This window comes from Anastrepha ludens, chromosome 2, assembly GCF_028408465.1.
Source record: "Anastrepha ludens isolate Willacy chromosome 2, idAnaLude1.1, whole genome shotgun sequence".
Lineage (NCBI taxonomy): Eukaryota > Metazoa > Arthropoda > Insecta > Diptera > Tephritidae > Anastrepha > Anastrepha ludens.
The window spans coordinates 183,098,234-183,124,221 of record NC_071498.1 but is presented as its reverse complement, the minus strand read 5'-3'; the positions used below and the strand labels follow the sequence as shown (position 1 = coordinate 183,124,221).

Here is a 25,988-nt window from a genome sequence, read left to right as displayed (position 1 = left end):
ATGCAAAATACCAATTTCTGTATTTCGGCCCGCCAACTGAGTTTTACGAACCGTCTCTGCCAAATTTTCACCTTTTTTATAGTGAATTTTAATAATTTCAATGCGTTGCTTAAGCGTACGATACACGTTATTTTTTATTAATGGCGTAGTTCTCTTTTTGTCAAATATCAAAAAATTACATCTTCAAAAGTGACATCTCCCGAAATAGCGGGCTGTTCAAAATTACACCTGTTATTGGATAACCCTTTACATACTCAATTCGCCTTGATATATAATTATACGCAAAATGACTACTTCAGCTTGCAACGGGTATTTATTTGTTTCCTGTGGAGTGCGATTTGTTTTTCCTCGGTTATTTTTATCAAATAGAAGAAACTATGCTTGTAATGTATTGCAACAAATGCTTTAAGCCAAAAACGATAGAGAACTCAAATAAATTCTACATTTCCAAATGTAGTCACATCTTCTGCCAGCTGTGCTTGCCTACGGGTCCATGCCATGCATGCAAAGCGCCCTACAAAGCCAGGACAATCGACGCTAATATGCCCAAAGCAATGGAGATTTATTTCGAACCACCAGAAAAAGCATTTCGTAGATTTCAAAAAATACTCCAATTCCAAACATCGCAGTATGCATTATACGCTCACTACTGGCTTAATGTAATGCCACTTCAAATTCAAGAAGACTTGAAGAAATTTAATGGAATGAGGAGAATCAGTGCCCATCTGAATGAGAAATTAGCACACGAAACCAAGAGAATTGAAAAACTGAAACTATATTTGGCATATAAAAAGCGGTGCTCACAAGAGTTGAATCAGATGCGTCAACGTCCGGTTCGTGGCCGTTCATCCACGGTCTCATCCAACAGTAGATATAATAATCTAGTCAACCGCCTTAAAACTCCAACAATAAGTAGTTTATCGGAAGTTACTCTGTCTAGTGCCAATTGCTCAAACTGTACAGATTTGAGCAAACAAGGGGGTTCCTTTTCCAAACGTGCGCGAAATGATTTCAGAATTTAAGCGTTATGACGCCTCACGCGCTATTAAAACTTAGCGTATTAGTAAGAATCTACTTAATCTAATTTTACTTATGTTTTATTTGAAATATGCAAAATTGAGTTAAGAACTAAAAATAAATAAAAATAAAATAAATACTCTATTCAATTGGGAGTGGTTGTATGGTAATTCATTAAAAATAAATTTTAAAATTGCTACACGCCATCTAATACTATAATATTATAATTACTGGTTCTGTTTTTCTGTAAAAGCATTAAGTGTTCTACATACATTTTTGGCGCATGTTTTTTAAGTGACAGTACTTGACCGAATATTAATCCGGAATATGCCGGTAACGTAGAATGGACTATCGGGGGACTGAATTTAATATGAAATAAATGAAAATTTTTTGAATATGTCGGTTTAGTTATCTTTAAATATAGAATATAACAGAGCGTCTTGTTGTTGTTGTTGTAGCAGTATCTTCGCCCTGTCAGTGTAGTGTAATTACCGGTCGTCTTCGTCTAGCTCATCTAACGGTAGGCCCAGGAAACTGGCTGTTTCGACGGGTTGGGTCCAGAGGGAGAGGGGTGTTAGATGAGTGGGTTTGTTGGGGCATGTGAAAAGGTGGTTAGTGTCGTGCGGGGAGCCTTCACATGTTGGACATATGTTTAGTATGTCGAGGTCGATTCTGGATAGTCGTCTATAATGAACCGCTTAGGGCCTAACTGGCCACAGGGATCTGTATGTATAGTAGAAAAAATATAATAAAAATTTAATTAATTTTAAAGAAAATTTCTGAGTCCCAAACGAGGCATATAGATATGTATTATAAGTATTACGAACAACAAAAACAACAGTTCCACACAATTAAAAAACAATTGAATTATTTAAATATCGTAACAGGGACACGGCACTACAGCAGAAAATCCAAGGGGTTTGAAAAATGTATCTGGTGTACTTTCACCTCTTACTTACGAGGATGTAGGAACAAAAATTAAGATCAAGAAAAATCTTAATTAAATCAAGCAGGATACACTTTCAAACCACGAAGCATTAAAAAGTATTGTTCTCTTCCAAGCTTTTTTATTTTTTTCTTAATACCTCCATAATTTACCAATACACTCATACAGCAAAGTCAAGACTACTCCAAAAGAAACAATTAATTGGCAATACTAACACTAGAACATTTTGCTGATACATCATAAAAATACGTTCACATATGCATTAATCATCAATAAATCCAAAAAATTAATCTACTCGTTCGTTCACATATGGCAGATTACCTGAACCGTTTTTCTTCATAGAAATTGCTTTGGTGGAATATTTTGGTTTGTTTAATTATCATTAACGATATGAAAAAAAGACAAGGAAAAGGAATAGTAAGAAACAGTTGGAGGAAATTCGTAAGCGACGTTTACTGAAGTTTCAATAAATTATGGAATTAAAATTTTATTAGAATTATGTCTACAAACCTGTTTTCTTTGCCGGCGTCTATTTTCTTTTAATTATGGATTGGGAGTTAAGCACGAAAAAGTAGGTAATCTACTTATATGTGAACGTATTATAAGAAAGGTAAGCAAAAATGCTTTATTAACAAAAGTAGATTATCTTGTCGATAAGAAATTCAAATGCTGAAAAATTATATACATACATCCATACATAGGCATATAGGCATGAGGATAAGTGATACCATTGATTTTGAAGAACTATAAATTGGATTACTCGACTGATTATCTATTAGCTTATTGCGCAGCTTTAGTTGGTTGTTTTTGAAGTGAAAATGTGGCGATTGGTGTCTTTAGCCTTTCTTGCTAGTTGCGTTGCTGTGCACATTCCTGGTGTGCCACAAGAATTTACTTCAAATGATGTTGTGCTCTCAGCCATTTCTGGTAGGTGATCGTGGATATTCATAGCATAGAAGTTTGTATTAAATAATACTAAAAAATTAAAAACAAAGTGTACATAAGGTTTAAACGGAGATATAATATGTTCATAATTCATGTCAGAACCTATAAAGGGCTAAACAAATTTTAATCGAAACCTTTTGCCACTTTTCTAAATGACAAAAAAAAAAAGATTAATTAGAGAATGCAAATGCATGAGAATCAATCACAATCCTTAATAAATAAAAATGTGGATGAATCAGTAACTTATATAATTCAGTACAGAATAATTAAGAAATTGCGTGCTATAAATCAATAATATATAATTTTTGTCTAGTTCTTTTGAAACAGAATCAACGTAAGGAGTAACTTTGCTTATTTCTGTACAATGCGAGGTTGGCTTTAAACTGTTTATTCTTAGTGATACGAGGCTGAATGAATGAATAAATGCACACACAACAAGGATTGCTTTCATCGGAGTTGCAGCATTCTTTTATTCATTCTTGCTTTGAATACGTGGAATGAGCTCAGGCTTAAAAATGGTTAGCTTAATTCCCAAACGAGAGAAAATCTTAGTCCACAGTACAAATAGGTGTTTTTTTCAAACGGTAAATGATTTCATACTTTTACAACTCAGATATGTATGTATGTGCTGAGTTTGTGGCAGTGGAAAATATGGGAATAGTTGTTGGAATTTTCGTGTTTCTAATAGAGCCATAAGTCATCTCAAGTTTTAATGCCGAATTTATGTTTTTATTGATGATTGCAAAAAACCAAAACATGATCCGCACGTTTTTAGCGATAATATTCTGATAAGCCAAGCAAGTTGTAATAACCGCACACCGCAACAAGGCGATAATAATTATAACGGCACGTGAATTCTATTACCATACGTGAGGGCTCTCACCAAAAATAGGTGCGGCTTTAAAAGATTAAATTTTTATCAACGCTAAGGATAGATGTTGATATTTGTAAAAACAATTTAGGACATAAATGATCGAAATTTTCCAGGAAATAAAAGAAGGGTGAGGAAGTACCTTTACAGCGTTATTCAATTTTTTCTTAAACCCATTCTGCCAAAGGCTTAAAAAATAGCATCAAAAATCTCTTTATTGTGAATCCGTTGAAGTTTAGGGAAAATGTTTTGAAGAAATAATTTAATAATAAATAATAAAAAATCTCAATATTTTGAGGTCATTATAAATTTTGCGAAAATCTGAAAATTTAATAAATTTCATAATTCATTATGGAGAATGATGCGCTCTACTACATATGTACGAGGATCGTTTTAAAGTCCGTGCAAAAATAAAAACTACTGAATTGTTTGTATTTTTTGTCATAGTCTTCTTTTAGGCTTATACACTTCGTCAAGTTCTTTGATCCTTTCCGAATAATAGGATTTGTTCAAGTCTGAAAAATAGCCATTCGTTCCTGCAGTCACCTCCTCGTTTGAATAAAATTTTTTTCCCGCCAGCCATTTCTTCAAATTGCGCAATAAATGGTAGTCCGAGGGAGCCAAATCTGCAGAATGGTGGGATGTGAAACGAGTTGGAATCTTATTTTTATTAATTTTGCGACCACAACTGTTAAAGCGGGAGCTGATCTGTTGTCGTGATGGAAAAGGAAAATCACTCGACTTCCTCGATTCACACGAAGGTCAAACACAAAGAAATATACCGATCTTGCTGAAACTTGGTGTGTGCTCGTCCAAGAGTTGCTACTAACTAAACATAACCTCGATGCGTGCCAGTAGTGCCATCTCTCTGACTTGGATGGTATTTTCAAACGACCCTCGTATATTTATATATACATTTTGCGTTTACTTATACAAGTTTATGTAATAAAAATTTATTTAAAATATAAAAATAATAGCGAGGAGCCGACAATATTTATAAATGCTGCTGTTGATAAATTCTAAATATTTTTTAACAAAATATTTATTTAGATGAGATCGCTCGCAAGTTCTCGCAGGAATATATTCACTTCCTCCAGACGGGTATTGAATCTGCCGCACTTCGACAAATCTCCGCTCAATTAGCGAAGGCTCACAGCAAAAAGGACCTCTTCACCAAAGAGCTAAGTGATCTGTCCATGGCAGATCAATTTGTAGCATGCACCACCTGTCGTGCCACGGTCAACGTTGTAGCGCGCATGTTTCGTGACGATGATGGTGAACTCGCAGGCGATGATAGTGAAGAGAAATTGAGAAGTATGGCTTTGGACGTCTGCAATCGGCTAGAACTGGGAACACAAGAAGTGTGTTCGAACTTGATTGATTTCAATTTGCCGGCTGTTCTGTATATCATCCAAAACTCGAAAATAGATTCCCGTACTTTGTGTTCACTTTTCATGGAGTACAATTATTGCAATGTGAATAATGCTGACTACAACTGGACTCTCACCATTGACAGCGGAGGTGTAGCAGTGACTGCGCCAAAATCAGATTTACCCGTCAAGAATGGCAATGAGCTGCAAATTCTGCACTTGACGGATATTCACTATGACCCCCTGTATACACCAGGTGCGTTGGCTGAATGCGTGGAACCACAATGTTGTCAGAGAGGTGCCGGTTCGACTGATACTGAGAAGGCGGCGGGTTACTGGGGTGATTACCGTGATTGCGATGCGCCATGGAACATGATTGACGACGCTTTCAATCACATCAAGAACACACATACTAAAATCGATTATATCTATCAAACTGGTGACGTAGTGGATCATATGGTTTGGGGAACGTCAGTGGAAAAGAATACTGAAATTTTATCAAAAGTAAATAATCGTTTGGCTGAATTATTCCCGGGCATACCGGTATATCCATGCGTTGGAAACCATGAGCCACATCCACTAAATCTGTAAGTTGTCATCAAAATTTCAAGGCTCTCTATGGATGTAATATTGTTCGTCCTTTCAGCTTTAGCCCAAGTGATGTTCCAGAAGACATCAACACCCGTTGGTTGTATGAAAAGCTATATGAGCAATGGTCTACTTGGTTGCCAGCCGATACTAACGCTACCATTCTTAAGGGCGGTTATTACACAGTTTCGCCAAAATCCGGTTTCCGTGTGATTTCTTTGAATAATAATGATTGTTACACCTCCAACTGGTGGTTGTTCAACGATGGAACAGACAAGATTCCTCAACTGCAATGGCTGCATGACACTTTGTTGGCCGCCGAAAAGGCTGGCGAATATGTCCACATCCTGGCGCACATTCCAACAGGAGAAGGCAGCTGTTGGTCGGTATGGGCGCGCGAATTTAATAGGTTGGTAGAACGCTTCCGGAACACAATTAGCGGAATCTTCAATGGTCACTCCCATCAGGACGAAATGCATTTGCATTACTCGGCTAATAGTCACGCCATTGGCATTGCTTGGAATGGTGGCTCCATAACTACATATTCCAATAAGAATCCAAACTATCGATTATATCAGATTGAAACCAACAGCATGGTAAAATATTTTTATTATAAAGTTTAATTTGACATATTACGAAATTATGATTTTCATCAAATCTAGCAAGTTGTGGATCACGAAACATGGATCTTCAATTTGACGGAAGCCAACGTTCATGGTGAAGCTCAAACCCCAAATTGGTTCAAAGAATATGACTTCTCTACAGAGTTTACTACAGATTTGAGCCCAGCTGGGATTGATAAACTACTGGACGAAATGACTGAAGACCCAAGCATTCTCAGAAAGGTGAACTAATTTGTTGCGCCATTTTTATAATTCTTTCGTACTAATAGTCTTTGTTTAATTCTAGTTCTGGAGATACAAAATGACCACTGCCGATCCAAAATTGAATAAGGGCTGTGATAGCGATTGCCTGTTAAGCACGATCTGTCGAATAGCGACGACTGTGAACACCCAGAAGACGCGCTGTGCGCAACTGCAGGAGAAACTAAAAATTGCTGTAAGTTATTTATCTGTTAGAAATGGTAGAACATTTCAACTAAAACATAATTGATTTTATTTAATGTAATTTATAGTTGGACAACGAAACCACAAGCACACGTACAAGCACAAGCTCCACATCTGAAGCGACGGCTCCCACACCTGAAGAGGTCAGTACCACTTCCGAAAAACCAGAAGGTGACGGTGCAGCTTCTTTGAGTATCTCGATAGCGGGCATGCTTATTTTAACGATGTTCTGGACATTATAAGTGTTTAAAATGCGAAATATTTAAATAGTTTCTTAATTTAAGTGGCTTCCCTATTTATAAATTATGTATGTACATATAATATTATATTTGTATGTACATACACTAAAGATAAGCTGAACAAATATATATAAAGTTTTAGTACTAATTACACTGTGACAAAAAAAAAAATTTAATTTATTGTACTTTTATGGAGACCTAGCACACCTTGTGGCTATAGAAAAACTTAGCAAAATGGTATAGGAGAAATTTTCAATACACCCCCAAAATCTCATTTTATGGCCATAAAACCGTTTTTCAGTAGGTTGATGTGAAGAATCACTCCTAACTTCGCCAATTTCCATCCGATTTCGAATTTGTTTTTTTAGTTCGAAAGAACAAAAACAAGCCTTTTTGACAGTGTGTTAACAATTTTTCTGAAATGACAACTGACGAGACTGTAGACGGAAGTATTTGGAATTTTTTTATTTTTTCTCTATTTTTTCAACTTTGACATAATTTTAACGATATTATCCGATATTGAGGATTTTTTTAGTACACTACTGTTATAGTAAATTTAATTTTGCGTCGAATGAGCTATATTTGACTGTAATTGAATTAAAATTAAAAGAGTTGTGTGAGTTTTAAGATTTTATTTGTTTTTTTTTACTAATTTGGTATGTAGGTATAACTTACGCTAAATGGGAATAAGGACGTGTTTTGATGCGTTATTATAGATACGTAATATTTATTGGAGTATATACCTATGTACTGTACTGCATACAACAGAACTGGTTAAAACTTACGAAAATATCTGACATATTATAGCACTTTTTTTTCAATAGAAATATGAAAAAGCTCCCAAGTGTACCAAAGTTCACACTGTACATTGATTAACAAAAGAAGTTTGTTATTATAATTTAACCTTATTAAAACGTCAAAGTTTTATTGTTTGTTTCATTGAAATTCAAGAGATATAAATCAAAACGTTGCCAGAAAAGTCGAATTTCTCAATATTCTCCGATGATGTGGCATCATCAGCCTTATCATAAACCAGATGATTGTTATTTTTATAAAACGGACGTAAACGGTCATCATTATAAAGCTCGAAAGCACATAAAGTATGCTGATGTTGCAACTGTTAAGAACTCCGTAGTCTTGGACGACATGATTGACTCAACTGCAGGAACTCAAGGAAGTTCAACTCATTGCTGATGATGATCAAACTGATAACAATAAACCTGATGATGAAGAGTACTTTCCGTTTGGTTCTAAGTCTTCAGAACGACACATTGTATCAAGTTCAGATTTTCAGGATCTTTCTCGTGATTTACTTCTATCGGGAAGACAATCCGAAACGCTCGCTTCTCGATTTAAACAATGGAATTTAGTTGATGACGACTTCAGATGAATGATGATGATCGAATTTCTTACAGAGAAGTATTCAAAACTGATGAAGAGAATGACAAATGTACCGTACCATACTAAACTCCAAAGGGCCGTTTCCAATGCATTTTTAAGTTTGGAACCAGTTCCGTTGTGTACTGCACCGTATCGCACCGTACCATACCGTACAGTGCTGCACTGCACAATACTCCAATAAATATTATGTGTTTATAATGACACTTGTTATCATTTTCATACCAAATTAGTAAAAAAAAAATAAAATCTTAAAACTCACACAACTCTATTAATTTTAATTCAATTACAGTCAAATATAGCTCATTCGACGCAAAATTAAATTTACTCTAACAGTAGTGTACTAAAAAAAATCCTCAATATCGGATAATATCGTAAAAATTATGTCAAAGTTGAAAAAATAGAGAAAAAATAAAAAAATTCCAAATACTTCCGTCTACAGTCTCGTCAGTTGTCATTTCAGAAAAATTGTCAATACACTGTCAAAAAGGCTTGTTTTTGTTCTTTCGAACTAAAAAAACAAATTCGAAAGGAGTGATTCTTCACATCAGTGTTACTATACCTACAAGTTGTACTAGGTCTCCACAAAAGTATAAAATCACTGTCGCACAGTGTTATTATTGAAGTATTGGAGAAATGCTTATTTTTCCCTTCTTCTTCTTGATTAGTGCGATAATCGCTTACGCTATTTCGGCTGAGTTTAACAAAGTGCGCTAGTCGTTTCTTTCTTGTGCTAACCGGCACCAGTTGGACATACCAAGTGAAACCAAGCCCCAGGGAAGGTCTTCATCTTCCTCTGCTACCATCAGCTGGTACCGCATCGAGTATATCTTTTAGTTTTTGTGAAAGTTTTGAAAGTAACGACGAGTTGTTCTGCAATAATAAATTAAACGTTAGTTTTTATAAATAGGGTGAGTGAGTTCGTTTCTAGATCATTCCAAGAGCCATCAAAATTCATAAATGTGTTTCTATCTTTCAAATCATTCTCAATCAAAAAATAAATCAATCAATCAAGTGTAAGCAAATTTTTCACCTTTATTCTCTTTAGTTACAAAACAATGACCTCCGAATAGCAGATGATTTTTTATGTTTATAGCAGATATGCTCCCGGATGTTTGCTATTGCCGGATGAGGCGTACTAAAATTAAGAATAGCTGGTACTAAATTAGTGAAAAAAGAAACGAAACTTTTGTTCCTCAATCTTGACAAACCAATGCCATCACAATACCGAGCGATAAGAACCAATCAAATTTTAGGTTTATAAAAAAATTCAGAACGGACCTTGGGTGGGCTTATCCGAGACAAATAAGATAAACCAATACTGGGTTTTCCATCTATACTTGTCACATAAGAACTACGAATAGTTTGAAATTCGAAGATTTCTGCGCGTTCTGTGGCTTTGAACCGTTTCATAGTTAAAATTGTACTGCATAGACGTTTTTAAAGCACTAGAAGCAGCGAGCCGATCAACAACTGTGAAAGTTATACAAACGTGTCAAGTACAGATGGAACACCCGGTATATGATACTTGGCTCGCGGATGCAATGAATAAGGTACCAGGATTGATATGTATTGAAGTACTTGGACTGAAGCTCCGATACTCTGAAACTAAGGGCTATTAAAGCCCTCAAATCTAATCAGTTAACCTCCAAACTGCAGATAAAGAGCATTAGCAATACCACTGGACGCTAGTAATATCACTTGGATGAGCAATTAAGTTTGGATCTTCTGGTTGCGTTGGCATTGAAGGAAAGGAAATTGCTGACAAACTCGCAATGAAGCGAATTTTAACTTTCTTTATAAGTCCAGAGATTTTCCTCGCCTTAGGCATGATGGCACTGTCTAGCCTTGTAAAAGACGACGAGGAAGCTAATAGAGAACTGTACTGGGAAATATACTAGTTTTGAAGCGCTTCAGAGCTATTTGGCATCTTACGACTGAAAACGGTTTAAGGGATGCATGGATGTATCTAAGAACAAGCTAAGAACTAGCTCGGGGATTCGGGCACAGTACATTGAATTTTTAACTGGGAATTTATTTGTCTGCAGGGTAGGAAACGAAAGTTCAAGACCCATACTTACAAACCCAAAATAACACTAGGTGACCATTTAATAAGGAACGGGACGATTAAATCCATGACAGGAAATCTTAAGGTCGCCGTGGTCTAACCCCAATAATAACAATACCCAACCTTTATTACATGGACATTTTCACTTTAAAACTTCAGAAAATAAAGACATAAGTTTGACTGGTTATAAATATTAACGGCAGAATCAATGAATACAGAAAAAAGAGGAATTCAATATTTCCTACATCGGTGCATTCGCTGTCGCCTTTTTCAACAATAATCAGAAATCTATGTCGTTACAAAAGATCAGCAAAATAAAGATGTGTTTTTCTGTTGTCTCCAATCACTTTAACGTTTTTCGAGTTGTCATTGGCTTTTACAATTACAACTTATTTCTTTGAGTCTGAGGTGCGTACCATATTCTGAATTATAAATTTGCTAATTTTTTTCCTAGCATTTAAAAACTGAATATCCCTAATGACGTTGTTGTTGTTGTAGCAGTTCACTATGTCCTGCCAGTGTGGTGAAGTTATTGAAAGTCATCGTCAATTATTCGTTGATCAATTTCAGTCGTGATGTTGCTTTTATTGCCGGTTTTTGACATCGACCTATTGTAGGAACCTATTTTAAAACTTTGCCCGATGCTCTGCACTGCTTTACCTTCGTCCTGCCTGCATTAAGTGGTAGTCCTATTCCTGTTGCCGCTTCATCAGTTTTTAAGGAATGTCGCTTTAATGTCCAAATCATCTCCATATGCTGGGATTTGTACTGATTAGAAAATGGAACTTTATTGCCGCTATGGTTAATAAATCAATGGATATTTGTGAGTATGTGCATGTATTTCTATTTAATTTCTATGCAAAGTTAATATGAGAGCCATTTCTAAAATCTCAAAGCAAGTGCATTTGCAACAATACCACAATTTTAAACACCAAAATGAGGATTATTTCCATAAGTGTGTCAAGAAGCCATAAATACTTTTTTAATCCGTTTGCTTCTGTACATACGAAAATAACTCGTACTTCACAATGTTATTGTTTATGTTTATGTCCGTAAATGGGAAAAAAACTAAAAATATTTTCAAGTTTTTAGAAGTATTCAATAAAGATTGCAATTATCATTAATTGACGGATAGATAATCGCTAGATAACCTCCAAAATCCAACGTTCAAATAATGGAAATACATATAAATGTAGGTTTTTGTATGTGTGAAAGTTTATAAGTTGCCCACCAGTGGTTTATAACGATTAGTTAAAGCGCACAGAATATGGAGCCTTTATTGAAAATCTTATATAAATACAATACAATATTATACTGTCTGCCGCGTGGTGGTCACTAATAAAAAATCGTGCTCATAGTGGGTTTCAAGCCCGGGTCCTGCCGAATGGTAGTCGTGCACAACTCATTCGGCTATAACGGCCGTTTCAATTATGTCCTGAAAGTTTCACTAAAAAAGCCTGCATCTGACGTGCCCAATGGGCCGTTTGAAAAATTTCATTTGCCATTCATAAAATGTAGATCTTCTATTAAATATGAGTGTGAGTACGTGCATAAACATATAATGAATTCCGATTAAAAATATTTTTGCACTTTTTGCACTCAAAAGCAATGGCAATAAAACACAAATTGAGATTTTAATGATTGCCCCTGCTGGGGTATAATTTCTTCCATGCACTGTTTGTTCGAATACTGTATATGTGCCTAATTGTTGTACTAGTAGTGGTAGTAATTGTTATTGCTGTTATTGATTTGGAAACAACAACACTTTAACACATTTCCACAAAAATACCGAGGGCTCATATCATAAGAGATAAATTCACGTACAACTGAGGACTGGTAGGTTCATTTATAGCTTGCACCGGTTGTCGTGCCACAACCTGGGTTAGGTCCAACGTGTTTCAGAAGGATGGCGATGAGTTTTCTGATTCTGATCCTGCTTCGCAATGCTTTGTATTATAGCGAATCGACTAAAATCGTAAACTCAAAAGTTTTTTCAGGAGATTTAAAATGGTATTGCGCTATGAAGGTACAACAATGAACTGCAAGTGGCCACAATGTACTAAAAGTTTACCAAATGAGAGGTATGTTTACGGACCACAGCTAGCGGAAATTTTTCGTATTTGCATTAGAGCTATTGGATGGCGCAGTGCACAATTATTTATACGAGTATATAATGTAATATATTGACTCAATATATTATACATTACATAAAGTATTTCAAGGCTATTTTCAAAGACTCGCCGTATGAAAGCTGCAAGTGTCTAACTTGAGCTTTAGATCCGGATGATCGCCGCAAGTGGTTCCAGTCCCAAAAAACCTACAGCTACCTTAGCTACAAAAATGTTTAAAGAAGACTATTCTGCATTCAAATCAAAAGTCAAGTGAATTACAAATATTAAGCCATATAGGTTTGCTATAAAGTTTTTAACTATAACCGGAAAAAATACTTATTTCTATATTAATTATCAGGGGTAATTTCTTTCTTCAGTTGTGTGGATTTTCCCACTGGGCATATTGGTAAGAGTTTTAGTGCGTTAATGGATTAAAATGGGGTTTTTTTTGCAATAGATTTGGTTGTGCAATTATTAACTGATAAAAGTTTGCGAACTTTGCTGTATACCTTAAGCAAATATGTTTGGATTATTGGGTCAGTCCATTTTTGACTCGGGTCCATGAACAACGTTCGAGAAAAGCTTCAAAATGCTATTTGTTTCACTGTGTGTTAGCCTCTTGGCGATTTGTAGTGCCTTAATAATGTCCGGTGCTCCGTGGAATTTTACTGAGGATAATGGAATGCTGTCTGCGATGTCGGGTAAGTGAGATTAAAAATATGTATCTATGAAATTTTGAGAAAACAACTTATTGAGCTACATATATTTCTTTATTCATTCATATGATCGTAAGGTCATCCATCACTTTTCTTAAGCTGAAATACTGATTTACGATATAAATGAATTTATTATTATTAATTAACGCGTAGGAAAGTCTAAAATCGGCTTTAAGTGCATGAATTCTACATTAAAAGTAGGTAGGTAGGTATCGTGGTTGTCGGTTGACACACCTAGGCCTGCTGTAGGCCAATTGTGAAACCACCAGGGCTGTCCCCTCTCCTCAATCTACATTGTCCTCATTGAACCAAACTGTGGCTTTAATATATCTAACAAGACTTGTTATTTTTATATTGGCTACATCTGCCAAGTTATTCGGCGAACTTTTTCCTAAAATATTGAACCTTCTTCTATCCAGAGCCATGCACCCGCATAGAAAGTGTTCTATAGTCTCGTTTTCCTCAATGTCGTTACAGCTTCTGCAATAGCTGTTACAGGGCGCTCCCAGTCTACTGGCATACCTGCCAATCAGACAATGCCCTGTTAGGACCCCGAGAAGATTTCTCATATTTTTCCTGTTTAGTTTCAACAGTCGGTTTGTGGGGCCCATGTTCCATTCCGGCCACATCATTCTACTAGTTGCACAGGTCAGGGACTGAGACCATAGCCTGTTGGCAGCACTGATAGTGTATTTATCTATAAGCATCTTACAAGTTGCTAAAGGTATAGGTATGTTTGCTTTGTCTAGTTGAATCGGTAATGTGGTACCTAATCTCGCTAGTTCATCTGCTTTGCAGTTACCTTCTATGTCTCTATGACTCGGCACCCTGAGCAGGTTTATTACAAAGTACTGTGATAGTTCAGTCAGCACGTCGGTACATTCTTTTACTGTCTTCGAGTTAATATTAGGCGACTTTAAAGCTTTCAGGGCCGATTGGCCAAAATACACTGTAATGATCCGGTAACCGGAATGAGATGTTGGCATTCATTCCTTCAGAATGAAGGCCTCCGCCTACTTGATCATTTAGCTTGGAACCATCAGTATAGATGCTGATTCCGCTTCTATTATCCATTACCCCATTGTCCCAATCTTCTCTCGTTGGGAAAGTTGTGGTAAAGGATGTGTTTAAATGCAACTCTACTGAGCTACAAAAGTCTATCGTTTGATGTACGAAGGAGTATTCGTCTAGTATTCTTGCGTGACACCATCTTTTAATGGCTAAGTTAGAAGCTTCTCTTAACCTAAGTGCCGCTTTCGCCGCCAGCTGTTTGTTGTAGGTCTCAATCGGTAATAAGTGCAGCATGACATTCATCGCTGCCGTGGGCGTAGTCGTTAGTGCTCCGCTTATGCAGGGAATACTTTCTAGGCGTTTTACTGTCGTTCTTTTCTCAAGTGTTGGCCACCAGCTGCTTATTTTACTCTATCATTAATCATTTGTTTCCACGAGAGCTTCCTATCTAATACTAGTCCTAGGTAGCTCACCTCTTCCCCAATTGACAGTGTGATTCTCTCAAGGGTAAGGGGGCTTAGAACAGGAATTTTTGGAATAAAAAAAAATTAAAAAAATAAAAACTAACTGGCAATGTGGGTTCTTATTCGATCTCAATAATACGTACATATGTATGTTGAATCTAAATGCGATGGAGAGCAACTCGTATACTCAGTTTTTGTGCATGTAATTGGCGCTTACACCAGTTTTTTTTGGGTGCTTGGTCGAGCTTCCTATTAGTGGCGTGCGTCTTGATTTTGTTTCACAAATGGAGGGACCTACAGTTTTAAGCCAATTCCGAACGGCAGATATTTTTTGGCTTATCATACATGGAGAAGCGAACCAACGTACTTTCGAAAGGTAGTTACGCACCAAGGATGTAATTGTAAGATGCGCCGCTATTATAAAAGCCAAAAGATGAGCAATCAAAATAAAAATTGTTTTTTTAAAATAGAATAAAAATAGTTTTTTTTTTAATTTTGAAATGGTACTAGGTTAATAATATTATATTATATATTGATTGTTTAGTATTTATCTGAAATTTGTAATTTCGTTCTTGATTCGTTCTTGATTCATATGTATTATACATAGATGAAGTTGCTCGCAAATTTTCCAATGAGTACACAGCTTATCTGAAGACGGGCATCGAATCGCTTGTGTTGCGTCAGATTTCTAATGAAATGGCATCCACGCACTCCCAGAAGGATATTTTCACCAAGAATATCGGCGACTTGCGCGCTGTTGATCAATTTGTCGTATGCACAACTTGTCGCGCCACTTTGAGTGTGTTGGGCGACATGTTTCGTGACCCTGAAGGTGAATTGAATGGCGAATCGGCGAAAGAGAATACAAAGAAGGTGATGCTCGATATTTGTGATCGCTTCAATCTGCAAACTGAGGAAGTTTGTTCTGGATTGTTCGAATTGAATTGGCCTGTTCTGGATTATATCATTCAAAACACAGTGGCTGATACGCGTAGCTTATGCGGTACATTGCCAATAAATTTTTGTAAAGTGAGGCAGGAAGAGTATAATTTTACACTGAGCATTGACGCTAGTGGATCTGTAATTGATGGCCCCAAAAGCGACATACCGGCTAAGAGCAGTCACGACTTGAAAATATTACATTTGACTGATATACACTACGATCCCGAATATGAGCCGGGTGCACTGGCAGATTGCCCAGAGCCGATGTGTTGCCAACGAAGCACCTTATCCGGTGTGGTGGAGTCAAGTAAACAAGCTGGATATTGGGGTGACTATCGCCATTGCGACGCACCGCTGCATGTAGTTGAGCACGCCTTTGACCATATTGTGGAGACCCACTCGAATATCGATTATATTTATCAAACCGGGGATGTTGTGCCACATATCACTTGGGCAACAACGCAAACTGGTAATATGGATATGTTGACGAAAATCAATCAATTAGTTATGGAGAAATTCACGGGTATCCCCGTGTATCCGAATGTAGGGAACCACGAATCACACCCGTCAAATGTGTAAGAAAGTGAGTGTAAAAAATTTCCATTTCATAAAATATTCTTGTTCTTTTTCCAGTTTTGGTGCCATCGATACACCGGATGAAATCAACGTCAAGTGGCTGTACGAGCATCTGTGGTCGCTTTGGTCCACTTGGCTGCCAGCTGAGGCCGAAAACACTGTTCTCAAAGGCGGCTATTACACCGTTTCGCCAAAGTCAGGCTTCCGCGTGATTTCTTTAAACAACAACGATTGTTATCTATATAACTGGTGGATCTATCACAACGGCAGTATTGCCATCGAACAATTGGAATGGCTACACGACACACTGCTCGCAGCCGAGAAGGCTGGTGAATATGTCCACATATTGGCGCACATTCCATCTGGTGATGCTGACTGTTGGACTGTATGGGCGCGTGAGTACAACCGTGTTATTGAGCGGTTCAGTCACATCATTGGCGGCATCTTCAATGGTCATACACACGTGGATGAGTTGAATGTACATTACACGTCGAAGGGCCATGCGGTGGGTGTATCCTGGAACGGAGGCAGTTTGACAACTTATTCTAATAAAAATCCAAACTATGTCGTATATGAGGTCGAACCTGAGAGCTTGGTGGGTATAATAGCCGGAAAACTGTGAAAAATACAATTTCTATACAAAGCCATCCCTACCCTAAGCGAAATTATATGACCTTAAAGGTACAACATCCAAATAGGATTTATTTCAATATGTGGAACTTTATATTATTTTTATAGAACTTTTTAAATAAGTACTCACTGTGAGAAACTTCGAAAACCATTCAAATAGTATTTGTACTAGTACCCGTTATGTTCTGTTTGTACTAGTACCCACTTGTTCTAACGGGATTCCAATTTATGAATTCCATCCCTGAAGCGAGCATCTGGAAGGCCTGCAAAATACGCTTCCACAGCTGCACGCATGCATTTTTAAGTCTGGAAACAGATGGAAGTCGCTAGGAGTCAAATCTGGTGAATATGGTGGGTGATATGGGTGACAGTGTGGCGTGAGTCTTGATGTTGTTTCACAAATGGAGGGACCCACACTTTAAGTCCACTCAAAACGGCAAACGTTTTTTTTATGAGTAGTTTTTTCATGGCAGAAAAAATGTCGGGGGTTTGCTATTGCCTGCCGAAGGGCGACCGCTATTAGAAAAAACTTTTGCCTCTTTGTTCACGATATTTTTTTTATTTTGGCTGGTCTAAAAGGTTACAATAATATTCAGAATTTACTGTTTCACCAGTTTGCATATAATTCACAATAAAATTTCCTTTCCGATCCCAAAAACGAATACTAACACCTTCCTCGCCGATTTCTGGACACGAACTCGTTTCGGGGCCGAAGAACCAGGTTAAGAACACTTTTTAGCCTCTTGTTTTGATTTACGATTAAGGTGATTGGCCCAAGTCTCATCCATAGTGACGAATCGGTGCACGAAATCCACTTTATTCTTCCGAAAACGCTATAAATTTTGCTGAGAAAGTCGCATTCGAATGTGTTTTTGTTCCATTGTTAGCGAATGTGACACCCCTTGTGCATACAACTTTCTGAAATTCAATACTTCAGTTAAAATATGGCTTACACTGCCCAATGAAAGGTCTAGGGCTTCTACTAAATCTCTTTCAGTCACTCGATGATATTCCAATATGATATCCTGTATTTTTCGTCCTTGTATAGGACGTCCTTGACGTGGATCGTCTTCAAGGCTTGTAGGACCGCGTTTAAATTTAGCAACACATTTTTCTACTGTACACTTTCAACATTCGTTCATACATTTTCTTTGTTTGCAAACGCCTCTGCTACACAGGTCATCTTTCTAGGGTTAAACGCATTTCCAAAAGAGTTACGAAAAAGAAAACAGATTTGAACGGTTTAAAATGTTCTATAAAAATGTACCCCGTAAAATTTTTCTACATGCAGGCTTTTAAGGCAAACAGATTTTCCGCAAAGTTTAGTTCGAAAGCCTCTAAATGAAATTATGACGCGGTGAAGTAAACCCACGCTAGGGGTTTTACTTTTAAGGTTATATGTGCTGAAGCTATTATCGCAAAATCGTTGCATAGTGTGACGCAGTCTTCATAGTTTTACACAAAAATTCTCAACAGCAAGTTGTTGACTATGAAACCTGGATTTTCGATTTGGAGAAGGCAAATGAGATGGGCCAGAGTGCGAAGCCCGAATGGTTCAAAGAATATAGTTTATCTGAATTCACCGAAGATCTAAGTCCAAATGGTTTGGACGGGCTACTGGATCGGCTAGCTCGAAATCCAGAATTGTTGCGAAAGGTAAAAACATTAAACGATACATTTATGATTTCTTATGTTCATATTTAATCTTCTTAAGTACTGGCAGTATAAGTATACATCAGCGAAACCCCATCTGGATGTTGGATGTGATGATGACTGCTTATCCAAAACTATCTGTCGCATGGCGGTAACCGTTTATGATCAGAAAACGCGCTGTAAGGAATTACAAGAAATATTGAAAGAAAATGTGAGTACCGATCATTGGAATGAGTGCATTTCTAGTTATATAGGGTGTTTTTTAAGAGCTTGGGAACTTCAAATGATAAGAAATAGCAGAAATATTGTTGGAACGATGGTTTTTTATTATAATTATTATTATTATTTTATTATATGCCCGTCACGGCTACGAGCTACATAGCCCATTCGATCAGTCCAATAAATCGATTGTTAAGCGCTTAACTTCGAAGTTTAGCTGATTAATTTTTGGAAAAAAAAATTCAGACAACATGGCTCGATACCGCTCGCGAATCACCGAACCGGCATCTACTTCTTCATTTAAGAAGGAACTAAATACCGATAACCGATAACACCAGCCTCTTCCTAATTTCGAAAGAAATAAGGGCCGATGATGCCGCCAGTGTGTAAGCCTTACGTAAAATGGACAAAGTGTGTATGAACTTCGCGAACAGATTTAGTTTTTCAAAGTATATTTTCACAATTTGGAAGGATTGTTCTGGCATAGTTATCAATATCGAAAGTTCTTATGCAGCTAAAAGAACACCCCATATAAGTACATTATTCATTCACGTTGTGTTTACATATATATATATATATATATATATATATATTTTTAATTGGCGCATTCTGCGTTCGCTAGGTGTTTGGCCAAGTTTTATGCAATTAACCCTATTTTTGAATATTTATGGACTTAAAAAAATGTATTTTCTATTACGCTTTTCTTTTGGAATAGCTGTCGACTGAAACCACGGAATCATCGACCACTGAAACATCGACCACTGAAATTCTGACCACTGAAGGACCATCTACCACAGAAGATCCCTCGGGCGACTCAGCTGTTGTGATTTCCGCTATACAACTAACAACAATGGCAAGTTTCTTTGTTGTTGCAAGGTTGATATTCTAACCTATTTTATAAATAAGTCAATTCTAAGATTTACTTTAATAAACTGTACAACTAATTAACGCTGCAACAGAGTTAATTATTAGAATCAAAACGTGGGGTACTTGAGGCCAGTGAACGTTGGGACAAGAAAAAATATCGCCACGAAACCGAAATGTTAATATATGAGCCGTTTTCCTTTATTTTAATTTACATGGAGATATTTAGGTAGGTTTTGCATTTGAATAATTTGAAAAATATGAAAAGTATGTTATTACATTGGTTTTGTGTTTTCTCTACAATAAATTGATTTATATTTATAATGTAACAATTTTTTTAATGTGATTAAAAAAGTGTATAGTTTTAATCACTTCAAAAGGACTTACACAATTTTCAAAGTCAGCGAAAAGTAAAAATCTTACATTTACAAAATATTTACTAAGAGATTTCAATTGAAAGAAACCAATTTTTTAACTAATTTTTTTTAACATTTCAACAATAAACAACATTTACTATTCAACCACAATTTTACTATTAATATATTTGAACTTTTTGACGTGATAACGTCTTATAATTCGATTTAACAGGCTGCACGCACGAAAAAATGTGTCGTTACCTTGCTCATTAGTGTTACCTTGCTCATTAGTGTTACCTTGCTCTTTAGTGTTACCTTGCTCATTAGTGTTGCCTTGCTCTTTAGTGTTACCTTGCTCATTAGTGTTGCCTTGCTCTTTAGTGTTACCTTGCTCATTAGTGTTACCTTGCTCATTAGTGTTACCTTGCTCATTTGTCGTTACCTTGCTCATTGCATTGCATGAACTGCAAGCGAAAGCGCATATGTACATATATAAATTCACGTATTTGTATTTGCATATGCCTTCTTATTGATTATTATTAATTTGATTCACTTGAAGAATTTAAAATAAAACCAAGTTTGTTAATAATACCTGTTGTTTTAATGTTATTATTGTATTATTAATTTTTTTATTATATATGAAGGAAAAAATGTATTTTAATATTTACCATATACCTTATAAGATATGTTGTCTATACTAATATTATAAAGAGGAAAACTTTGTTTGTTTGTAATGAAGAGGCTCAAAAACTACTGGACCGATTTTAAAAATTCTTTCACCATTCGAAAGCTACATCATCCACGAGTAACATGGATTATATTTTATTTTGGAAATAGGGCTCGAGATATAGGTCAAAACGTGGACCCGGGTAACCTTCGGATGTGTATGTACAATATGGGTATCAAATGGAATCTGTTGGTGAATGCTTTAGTCCAGAGTATTTCCATCCGCTCCGTGACTAGGGTCTCGAGATAGAGACCAAAACGTGGACCCTAGAATGTGTTTGTACAATATGGATATCAAATGAAAGCTGTTGATAAGTGCTTTAATACGGGGTAATTTTCATACCTATTGATGACTAGGGTCTCGAAATATATGCCAAAACGTGGACCCGCCGTTTCTTTGAACCGAATTAAACCAAACTTACACACATTGTTAAGTAGGTATTGAAGATGATTTCCGTATAGTTTGAATACCTATTGGTAGATAGGGTCTCGAGATATAGGTCAAAACGTGGACCCGGGTAACCTTCGGACGTGTATGTACAATATGGGTATCAAATGAAAGCTGTTGGTGAATGCTTTATGATATGTTATGTTATGTTATGTTATGTTATGTTATGTTATGTTATGTTATGTTATGTTATGTTATGTTATGTTATGTTATGTTATGTTATGTTATGTTATGTTATGTTATGTTATGTTATGTTATGTTATGTTATGTTATGTTATGTTATGTTATGTTATGTTATGTTATATTATGTTATGTTAATGTTAACTCATTCTCTATATCCATACAAAATATCTATCAAACAAATAAAATTAAAATTTTCTTTTGAAAAATGCAACTATTCAATCAGTATTTTCTTATGACGTTATCATGTTAAACTATCGTCAGTAAACCGACTTTACAGACAACCTCTTTTTTCATTATGATCAAGGATCAAGTTTTCGAATATAGTCGTGGTGTATTGGAGGGACATATAGTAATCAGGAGGGATAACACATATATAAATTAATCGTATTTTTGGAATGTGATAAGTCTGAAAAGATGATATTGATATTGTATAAACGTGATAGTACTTTCTAAAGTTCTGTGGTCTTTCCCGTCAGTGCAATAAACCTAGTGATTTAAACTACTCTTTCTCACTAAATGAAGTTTTATAGAACATTGCAAATGGTTTGGGATTTAAAATCTTTATCCAACATATCTTCAACCAATTTACTTTTTCACCACTGATATTTTTTCGTCTTCTTAGAAATGCACCTTGTAAGGGTCTTGTAGAAGCAAAATCAGTTTGTTCCATTTCATGGGAAAAAAATTGTTTTATTCTTTCGGCATTATTTTATGTTAATATAGTATTTAAGGACATACAGTATATCTTTTTACTTATAGTTGGTTGGTTGGACAAAGTGGTGATTCATCCAGAAAGCGCTTCTTCACCATTTTGTTGCCACATTCTCGCGTGACTATATCCAGTCTGTGCGGTTCAAGAACCTTGGTATGTTGTTGCCATCTGGGCCAGGTAGTTTTTCTCTTCTTCCGGTTGTTTACAACAGTGACAGTGTCGGTTGTGAGGGATGCCCATTTTGGCTGCTTGGTCTCCGACAGACCAAAAACCAGTTATGACTGGCGTGTGTCTCCGTGCGACCCGTCACTTCATGTTTATCCATGTTGACGTTTGTTTGAGGTTATAGGTGGCCCATAACGTTCTGCCAATTTGCATGTCTTTTGGTTTTTCCGTATTTCGTCTATCCGTGAGTCGGAGGTATTCCTATTTGGTTCCACCAGTTTAGAGGTTATTCTATCCGAATAAAGTGATTGAATTGCAGCTTGGCTATCCGAAAGAACAGCAATATTGCCCTTTAAAGAGAAATCTGCTCCGTCTTATAGTGCTCTCGATATTTCCAAAATCGGTATCAGAATATACAAATTTGTGGTCGATAATCTCTACGCCGTTCTCGGAGAACTGAACAACATTAAAGCCAATATCAAATTTGTATTTAGTCCAGTGCACATATCGCTGTAGGCTATTACATGTTGCTGCGAGGTTACATTTTCTAAATGCTTCAAGCAACAAGAAGCAATTTTATAGTCTATAATAAACGGGGAAAAACCGAAATTCCGGGAAAGTATAAAAATGTAGGCATATGCCAATTGCAATGTTGCCACACACATAAAAATGCACCAAAGAAATTACGTAGTACAATTTCTAACTAAATAGTAGAATGCCTTTGAGGAAAGTGGACTATATTTGAAACTTCATTAACTACGAAAACAAAACGGCTCAAACCAAACTTTAAGATCGGACTGAAAATGCCAGAGATATGACGAGAAATGTAACATCTCCTATGTTAGGTCAAAAAATATTTTTTTTTTCGAAAGTGCTTGCAAAAATACCTTGGATTCGAAGGTTTACGCCGAACTTTTTTTGCCTGTTAGGGATACATTGCCAAAAGAAAAAATAGAAATAAAGTTTCACTTATGCTGTACTCTTAAGCCATTACCATCCATAAATAAATCCGAAGCTGTGTTATATAATTTATATTTAGTTGATATTTTTTCTTTCAGATTTATTATGAATAATTTTCACCACAATTACATTTAAGCACGTATTTATTATACATGTGCGTATACATACATATTTTTAACATTTGAATGCTATTTGGGGACCTAATAATGGATGATGTCTAAACATATTGCGTTTGAATGCATACAGAGATCGGGGCTTCGAATACTTATATATACAATACTGGTTACCGAGCTTTACAAACAATTAGAATTCAAAGAAGCATTAAAAACTAATTTCATAGATATTTTCTTTTCTGTTGTTGCTGAGTTTGGTGTGCAGCTCAGTTTGTTATTTAGCTGGAAGCGTTTAATGAGGAGCGAGAATTTTCATCTAAGCGAATATTCTGGAGTATCTCTTGGTTATCACAAATGTAAATTGAAACAAAGAAACATAATTTTCACTCATATATGTACATTCACATGTATGTTTTTTGGTTATACTTCTATGAAATCTATTTCTGATGAGGCTGGTTATTAATATTTTCGGTGTTGCTTTCAGTAAAGTTTATTTTGTTAAATTTATAGCGCACATACAAGTGTGGCAATATTAAGATCATTTTCATCGGCTTTCCGTATCATTACAGCTGCGTAATTTTGATATCGTCCGGTAGAGATCAAACGCACCGTTGTCACTTCACAGAAGATGGCCTGTTCGGGTCCTGAATTAAAAACGATTTAAATATATAAAATCAGTATTTCTTACTATATATTTGATGAAATTACCCTGCTGATCAGCATAGCCGCAAACATCAGATGCCTTCTCCATTGCGAACGAGTCCAGTCCAGACGAGCCGCCGACCTCCAATCGATCCTCTTGCATGCCGCACTATAATAATAAATGTCATTGAGTGAATTTTTCCAAACGCATTCCTTCTTTATTGGCTTACGTCATAATTAACCTTTTCGCCACGCACGTTCTTGCCGCCTATTTTTAGATTGGCCACTGCCACCGTGGCTGGAAAGAGTGCGGAGATCGTGCAATTGCGCCGATAACCGAAATTAGCCATATTGAATACAGCGTTTGTGTCCTGTACCAGCACGTTGCAAGCTGCTCCCGGCAAAAGAAAATCAGGAGAAGTAATAATTAGTTTTCCTTGTAATAAAACAATGCTTCAATTGCTTGTTGCAAGCACCAGACACTTACGTTGCGTAATTTTGTGAAAACGCACGTGGGCGATGAAGGAGCCACGGAACGGAATGCGATACTGCAGCAACGCCGCATTTTGACTTGAACGGAAGAATTTCTTATTCGCGACACGTGGCCTGTAAGTAAATAAAATACGATTTATGAGATGCAACCGAGTACTCTTGTTGCAAGTCTAACTATGAATTAATAGTACTTCACTTACAATTGCTTATAATTGTTGCAAAACTCTACCACACGCTCTTCCAACTCACGATGATGGTCCTTAATGCCTGGAAAATATTCGCCATTCAACTCCCAGCCATCCACGAACTACAAAAGCAGTGAGAAAAAAAACATGATTGTATGCGAATTGTATTAAGTGTTGGTGAATATTCAATTTCCTTCATTTATGCAACTTTGTTGCCATTGTTTTGATATTTTGGCATTATTTGCTTCATTTGAATTTCTTGAGGCTCTGCCCTTCACTTACAGCCATTAGACCGCCGTTCGCACAATTAACGTCGTACTGTTTCATTGTTATTTCGATGATAGTGTCAGGCTCACCAATCACGTAGAGGCCGCACACTTCTGATGACGACTCTTCCACGGCGGCTTCCACGAGTGGCAACTCCATCCTGTTGGCAAGCAAATGCGGTACTTTTTTGAATACGTAGTCGCCGGGTTCGGACGAAACATGCATACAATCTGCATAACAAAGGGAAAGATGAAGGAGTTTGAAAAATTGTGCAAACAGTTCAGAATATAATTATAGACACTCTTAGGTATGTACGTATGTATGTAACTTAAACGAAAGATATTTTCTTTTCTATTTCACTTGGCTATAAACTTTCGACACTTTTATTGAATTTCAAACAGCTTGCAAATGTTTAAGGAATTTTCTGCTCAAAAACAATGAAGCAAACAGAAAATAGAACTAACTAAAATAGTCCAGGTTCGAGTGAAACCAATCGTTATATAGGGTGTGTTTTTAAGAGCTAGATAATTTAAAATAAGAAATAGACAAATCAGAAATTTTGTTGGAATGAATTTTTTATATCTCTTATTATAAACTGGTAAATAATTTCATGGCATATGCGGAGCTCTTCGCCATAATGGAAACAGTGGAAATCATATCCAAGAGAGGGTTCGATAAAGTAAAAACTAAATTACTTTCGGACAGCCAATCGGTTCTCAAAGCCTTGAGTAGCTTCACATTCACGTTAAAAGTCCTAATAGAGTGTAGCAATGCACTGAACAAACTGGCCACTCATAATCAGGTCTCACTGATTCGGGTACTAGTACATGAGGGACACGAAGGAAACGAGAAGGCAGACTTTTATGCCAAAAAAGGGCAGAAAGGCTATTTATTGGACCAACCTCATTTTTCGGCCTTAACAAAAATTATAAACACGAAACCAAAAAAGGGATCCAAACTAAAATCAGTGAACACTGGAACGGCACAAGCGGCCTTAATCACTCCAAAAAGTTTTTGAACTTCAATGCCAACACAGCAAAATCT

The 25,988-nt window shown here is 36.4% G+C and overlaps 4 protein-coding genes across 4 annotated transcripts in view; 3 read left to right on the top strand and 1 right to left on the bottom strand.

Annotated features, from left to right (window-relative positions):
- Positions 1-265: 265 nt before the first annotated feature.
- LOC128860862 (RING finger protein narya-like) lies at positions 266-1,166 on the top strand. The gene has a single exon (XM_054098641.1). It carries the CDS (start codon positions 378-380, stop codon positions 1,020-1,022), a length of 645 nt encoding a protein of 214 aa, XP_053954616.1. The 5' UTR covers positions 266-377; the 3' UTR covers positions 1,023-1,166.
- A 1,593-nt stretch (positions 1,167-2,759) lies between these two features.
- Positions 2,760-7,189, top strand: LOC128860855 (sphingomyelin phosphodiesterase-like). The gene is made up of 6 exons (XM_054098631.1): positions 2,760-2,890; positions 4,830-5,736; positions 5,796-6,333; positions 6,400-6,582; positions 6,647-6,796; positions 6,873-7,189. The coding sequence occupies exons 1-6, from the start codon at positions 2,782-2,784 to the stop codon at positions 7,044-7,046; spliced, it is 2,061 nt and encodes a 686-aa protein (XP_053954606.1). The 5' UTR covers positions 2,760-2,781; the 3' UTR covers positions 7,047-7,189.
- Positions 7,190-13,178: 5,989 nt separating this feature from the next.
- Positions 13,179-19,910, top strand: LOC128860849 (sphingomyelin phosphodiesterase 1). Its single transcript, XM_054098617.1, has 6 exons — positions 13,179-13,321; positions 15,419-16,328; positions 16,387-16,924; positions 18,436-18,615; positions 18,674-18,823; positions 19,547-19,910. Exons 1-6 carry the CDS (start codon positions 13,210-13,212, stop codon positions 19,718-19,720), a joined length of 2,064 nt encoding a protein of 687 aa, XP_053954592.1. The 5' UTR covers positions 13,179-13,209; the 3' UTR covers positions 19,721-19,910.
- A 3,427-nt stretch (positions 19,911-23,337) lies between these two features.
- The window catches only part of LOC128856063 (corticotropin-releasing factor-binding protein), a 54,384-nt gene continuing 51,733 nt past the window's right edge, over positions 23,338-25,988 (bottom strand). Inside the window, exons 5-10 of the mRNA XM_054091436.1 lie at positions 24,960-25,174; positions 24,693-24,799; positions 24,488-24,606; positions 24,231-24,391; positions 24,067-24,169; positions 23,338-24,002 (exon numbers count right to left, since the gene is read on the bottom strand). Coding sequence (XP_053947411.1) covers positions 23,863-24,002; positions 24,067-24,169; positions 24,231-24,391; positions 24,488-24,606; positions 24,693-24,799; positions 24,960-25,174 — 845 coding nt within the window. The 3' untranslated portion in view covers positions 23,338-23,862. The remainder of the gene's footprint in view (positions 24,003-24,066; positions 24,170-24,230; positions 24,392-24,487; positions 24,607-24,692; positions 24,800-24,959; positions 25,175-25,988) is intronic.

Excerpts from the sequence above, each read along its gene's own strand:
- LOC128860862 (XM_054098641.1), top strand. The coding sequence starts at position 378 with ATGCTTGTAATGTATTGCAACAAATGCTTTAAGCCAAAAACGATAGAG.
- LOC128860855 (XM_054098631.1), top strand. The coding sequence starts at position 2,782 with ATGTGGCGATTGGTGTCTTTAGCCTTTCTTGCTAGTTGCGTTGCTGTG. Across the intron at positions 2,891-4,829 it reads TGTGCTCTCAGCCATTTCTG|ATGAGATCGCTCGCAAGTTC; the intron begins GTAGGTGATCGT and ends ATATTTATTTAG. Across the intron at positions 6,583-6,646 it reads ACCCAAGCATTCTCAGAAAG|TTCTGGAGATACAAAATGAC; the intron begins GTGAACTAATTT and ends GTTTAATTCTAG.
- LOC128860849 (XM_054098617.1), top strand. The coding sequence starts at position 13,210 with ATGCTATTTGTTTCACTGTGTGTTAGCCTCTTGGCGATTTGTAGTGCC. Across the intron at positions 16,925-18,435 it reads AGGTCGAACCTGAGAGCTTG|CAAGTTGTTGACTATGAAAC; the intron begins GTGGGTATAATA and ends AATTCTCAACAG. Across the intron at positions 18,616-18,673 it reads ATCCAGAATTGTTGCGAAAG|TACTGGCAGTATAAGTATAC; the intron begins GTAAAAACATTA and ends AATCTTCTTAAG.